The 5,199-nt window shown below is 36.1% G+C and overlaps 1 protein-coding gene across 1 annotated transcript; it reads right to left on the bottom strand.

Moving 5' to 3' along the window:
- Positions 1-1,937: 1,937 nt before the first annotated feature.
- Positions 1,938-4,444, bottom strand: LOC147550007 (glycerol-3-phosphate 2-O-acyltransferase 6-like). The gene is made up of 2 exons (XM_086669281.1): positions 3,746-4,444; positions 1,938-2,934 (listed from the first exon to the last, which is right to left on the bottom strand). The coding sequence occupies exons 1-2, from the start codon at positions 4,364-4,366 to the stop codon at positions 2,074-2,076; spliced, it is 1,482 nt and encodes a 493-aa protein (XP_086525407.1). The 5' UTR covers positions 4,367-4,444; the 3' UTR covers positions 1,938-2,073.
- Positions 4,445-5,199: the final 755 nt, after the last annotated feature.

Below are 5,199 nucleotides of genomic sequence, written 5' to 3'. Positions count from 1 at the left end.
GGGTTTCTCCGTGTTTCTTCGTGTTTGAGATTGATTCTTTTGGGAAGGGTCTGAGTCTCGGTTGGACGTAGTCTGTAACTACTTTGCTATCATAGTTGATTTGGTTGGACTACGAGTCCCGTGGTTTTTACTTCTCACGTTGAGAAGGTTTTCCACGTTAAAAATCGTTGTCTTATTTACTTTCAGTTCTTTGTTTATTGCTCCCACATATTCTTCTATATTATCTTCGTAACTAACACAAAGGGGAAAAACTCTTGTTTCCGCTGCGCCTAAGTGCCCGTTTTTCCCAACAAGTGGTATCAGAGCTCCAGGTTAGAGAGTTCTTTGGATTGTGATAACTTCGGTTATTGGTTTGTTTGTGTTAGTGATGGAAAATATGGGTAGAATGATAAGTTTGAATGGTGTTAATTATCATCTATGGAAGAGTAAGATGGAAGACTTGCTCTTTGTGAAGGAATTTCACGCTCTGGTGTTTCATGAGAAGAAACCTGATGAGAAGACTGAAGATCAGCGGGCGACTGAAGATCAGTGGGCATTGTTACATCGTCAAGTGTGTGGTTTGATGAGTCAATGGATAGATGACAATGTGCTACATCATATTGAGAATGAGACTGATGCTCGTTCGTTGTGGTTGAAGCTGGAGCAATTTTTTGCTTGGAAGACAGGAAACAGTAAGATGTATACGATGAAAAAATTGTTAGGGATAGCAAGGCTGGATGTTTCCAGGGCTGTCAAGAAGAAGCAGGGCTGTCGAGGAAAAGCGGAACTGGCTGTTTCCAGGGCGGTCAAGGGGACAACATGGCTGGCTGTTTCTCCCACCTTGTCGGAGGGGGAGTTTGTTGGGTTTTCCTCCTAGTGGGGAAACCTAGTTGGGTTTGGATTAGGAAACCAAACCTGGGCCCGAGTCGAGTTTCTTTGGGTCGGTTACTTATGACGGTGGAATTAGGATTAAGGGGGAGTCTATAAATACTATCTTAACCTAATTTAGATGTGTGTGAGGAGCACCAAAGGGGGCAACACAATTAGAAACGCACAAGAGAAGAAGGGAGAGAAGGAGGTTGCCGAGAAGAGCGGGGCAGAACTTTTTCAGCACGCGCAGTCTTCGTTGTTCGGAAAATCCGACGGTGAGTTCTTCTCCGATTGAGCTGAAATTTGGCAGAACTGTTCTTGACATATTCATCTAGTATTTGTACGGAGGGATCATTGATTGATCGCCGGAATCCTAGTGAATTTAGGGTCGTTTTGGACTGCAGATTTCTGGGCTGTTTTATTCTTTCTTGTGAGGGTTTCTCCGTGTTTCTTCGTGTTTGAGATTGATTCTTTTGGGAAGGGTCTGAATCTCGGTTGGACGTAGTCTGTAACTACTTTGCTATCATAGTTGATTTGGTTGGACTACGAGTCCCGTGGTTTTTACTTCTCACGTTGAGGAGGTTTTCCACGTTAAAAATCGCTGTCTTATTTACTTTCAGTTCTTTGTTTATTGCTCCCACATATTCTTCTATATTATCCTCGTAACTAACACAAAGGGGAAAAACTCTTGTTTCCGCTGCGCCTAAGTGCCCGTTTTTCCCAACAGCGGAAGCAATGGCGGTTTAACTAGCCATTGCTCGAGCGAAATCATTACATAGTTGGAATTGTGTTATCGAAGGAGATGCAATGGTTGTGATTGAAGCTTGTTCAAAATACAATCCGAAATTGCGATTTTTGAAAACGTTCAATTTCAATATTGTCCGCGCAAGATTAATGAAGTTGCTCACTTATTAGCTAAGCTCGCTCTTAATGAGAATGTAACTCAAATTTGGGAGGTTCCTAATACCCCTAATTGTATTGTAAGTCCATTGGCGACTGATAAAGCCAATATTTTGATTTAATAAATTCTAGGCATATGCCTACTTTCATAAAAAAAAAACATATGCAAAAATGCATGAACCATAAGATTACACTTGTAAGTTAGATATATAATTATTTTATTTTTGGTTATAGATTACAAATATTTGAGTTTTCTTTTTGTTGAAATTACAAATATTTGAGTTGATATATAAATTTGATAATTTAATTCAGTACCATTATTTTCTATTTCTTCGAAGGGACACGACCATCCGTTCCGGCGAGCATCTCATACTTGTTTTTCCTTGTTAAATTTGTGCATTGGAATCCAAGAGATCCTGCCAAAACTCTTTGAATATAGTTGGCAACTTCTATTGGAGATTTCCCACCTTTACAAGTAAGTTCCATAGGCAATTGATTCAAGAATGTAATTTCAAAAGTAGGCATAGGGTTCATTAACACAAAATAAGGGTCCATCAACTTAAACCCTCGAGCCGATGTGCCATAAAACACGGTTTGTTTAGTATTAATCGCTACTGGAACAATTCTATCCGTTAACTCTGCAAAGAGTGCACTAAACCTAAGAAGAAACGGTTCTCTGCACGTTGTTCCTTCTGGGCAAATCACCAAATCCCCTTCTTCAAGCAAACGTTTGATTTTCGCAGCATCTTTCTCTCTTTCTCGTGCCAAAGCAACAACTTTAATCGGAGAAATTAATTCGGAATATTTGCTTATACTATAAGTTACACAACTGATTTTTCTACCTAAAGCCACTGCGGTAACAATAGGGTCCAAAATGGTTCTATGATTGCAAACAAATAGAACTCCATTTTGACCCTTCTTTGGAGGAGGTGGGGGATTTCCCTTGACGATTAATTTTATACCGAGGATTTTATAATTATATCGAGCGATTCTTTCGGGTAAGGGAATGTTGGTATAGACCCTAAGAATGGAGAGAAAGAAACCTATAGGAATCCATAAGAAGGTTAAAAAAACACTTATGGGAGTTGGTCTATTAACCAATCTCCCTTCATGAAATATCACTTGGTTTAGAAGCTTATTTCTTGGAACCGGTTCACATTTGGTCTTTGGTACTATATAACCTTCCTGCAGAAAAAAATATTAATGATCTAGGATTAGAATCATAAAATTTATGATTAATCTCATTAAGTAAATAAAGTAGGTCAAAAATAAATGTTAAAATATTAATCATTCAACATCTATAACTTCAAAAGTCTAATGTTTATTATGATTGATGGGACTAGAAGTAATACAAAGATCGGTTGCTAGATGTTTACAAAGAGAACGGAATTTTAGGAACTATGATTTTGTCCTAATTAGATAAATCATATGAGTAGAAAAAAACCTGAAAGAATAATAATCATATGACTTAGCTTCAAACACGAAAAAGAAAAACCTCTTCTGCTATAAATCATGTGGCATGACTTGTTTTTAACTAAGGAAGGAAAAAAAGGTTATGTTTGCGTAAAATTCAATATTAACCACACACAAAGTATTTGTGAATGACATAGAAAAAGCATGGACTCAATTTTGACCTGAGTAGGTACGAAAAGAGATTTCCTCCAAATGTAGAGGTTTGATTAGATATGATTTATTTCCAACCACTAAGAATAAATATAGATTCAATTGGAGTCGAACTCAACACAAGTATTATGAAATTTAAATCTTCTTATCTTATCGTATTGGCGGCCCTATATGCATTAAATGTTAAAAGTGTTCAAGATGAAAAAAGAATAAATTCTTTGAAATCTTGAAATTAGACCATTTCCTCAGGGTGAATGAATTTGTACTAGTTTAGTTAAAGTAGAAAGCATTTGTGACTTGAGGTACAATATTGTTTAAAGTTTGTAATTATTAGCAATTTTAAGATGTTAGAGAAAGAAAAAGTGGTTCAAACCTTGCAAATAGACATGAAACCATGATCAGCTTCTCTATCTCCCATACCTAAATCAGGCAAATTCTCACCAAATTCTCTCTCTATAGCTTTCCTTTTACGAACTCCAACAAGAACACCAGGTTTCATAACAAACCCACTTAATTTCCCAGATTTCAAAACTTTTAATTCTGTACCCAAAACTTTATCAACACCCAAAAAGTTCTTAACAAAAGGTTCAACCATAATTCTAGGGTTTGCAGTAACAATATATCTTTTCCCAAAAGAATTGAAAACCTTCCAACTCTCAGGATGAACATCTTCAGAATAAAATTTGGGTAAAACAGATCTAGCAACAATTTCAACATCTCTCATCTTCAAACCAGAAAAGGTTATAAAGATTAATAATTTGATAGCCAAAGATTCAGATATGAAAATGTATAAAAAATAAATAAATGGAACTGAAGTTAAAAGAAGTAGTCCTCTTAAAAGACTACCAGCTTCAATGGCAATAAGCATGAGATAAGGGAAACCATGCCTTGAAATTAAAAGGGTTCCATCTAAATCAGCAGCTACTGATTGATCTGATCTATTTTTTGTACAACATTTAGAGATGGGTGGGAAATTATGATGAAGAGAACCCATTTATGGCTTGAGGGTTACTAGCTTAGAGAAGAGAAAGAAAAAAGAGAGAAAGTGAGGAGGAGGTGGATAGCTAGTTAGCATAGTTGGAGTTTTATAGTTTCACACAATATATTTGAAATCATGCATGATATACTTATTTTTTTGGTTGAAAAATGCATGATATACTTGAGAAATTTATTTAGCAATGTTTTAATAATTTTAGTATGGTAAAATCCCACATTGCCAAGAGATCGTATAATGTCCCTTATAACGTAGTTGCTATCAACTCAGATGGTTAGTTCTGCACAATCTTATAACAGTTTTTTTTGTTCATTATTTGTACACTAGAGTCGAGGTTTTTAAGATTGGGTGCAAAACCTAATTTGTATCATTCATTTATATTGAGTATCAATATCGATAAGTTGTTGAAAGTGAACTTTTAAATCAAGTTTGGATTTGGGCCTAATATGAAATATGGGCTTGAGTAAATGGTGTTATCAAACTAGAAGGGGGAAAGAAAGAAAAATACTCCTTCAATTAATTAAAAAGAGGTAGTAGAGTTTCCTATGTCTACTTCTTGAGTAAGGTTAGAGAGAGAAAGAATTAGGGTTTTCTTTGGAGAAAAGCATTTTGTGAAGAAATTTGAAGTAATTAATTGGTATGTATCTATAACTATTATCTAATGTTTTTTTTATGGGTTATTTCTCTAATGGCCCCCAACTTTGTGACCAGCTTCCCGCCTGGCCCCCTACTTTACGAGAAATACCCATATGGCCCCCTTCCGTTATAACACCGTTACTCTCTCTCTCTTCCATTTATTTTCTCTCTCCTCCAACATGTTTTCTCTTTCTGCC

The sequence above is a fragment of the Eschscholzia californica genome, unplaced genomic scaffold (assembly GCF_041429995.1).
Source record: "Eschscholzia californica isolate CP2 unplaced genomic scaffold, dmEscCali1.0.p SCAF_3, whole genome shotgun sequence".
In the NCBI taxonomy this organism is placed as follows: Eukaryota; Viridiplantae; Streptophyta; class Magnoliopsida; order Ranunculales; family Papaveraceae; genus Eschscholzia; species Eschscholzia californica.
This window is presented reverse-complemented; position numbering and strand designations above follow the sequence as displayed.

Coding starts and splice junctions, on each gene's coding strand:
- LOC147550007 (XM_086669281.1), bottom strand. CDS start 4,366: ATGGGTTCTCTTCATCATAATTTCCCACCCATCTCTAAATGTTGTACA. Junction 2,935..3,745: donor GTTTCATGTCTATTTGCAAG/GTTTGAACCACT, acceptor TTTTTTCTGCAG/GAAGGTTATATAGTACCAAA.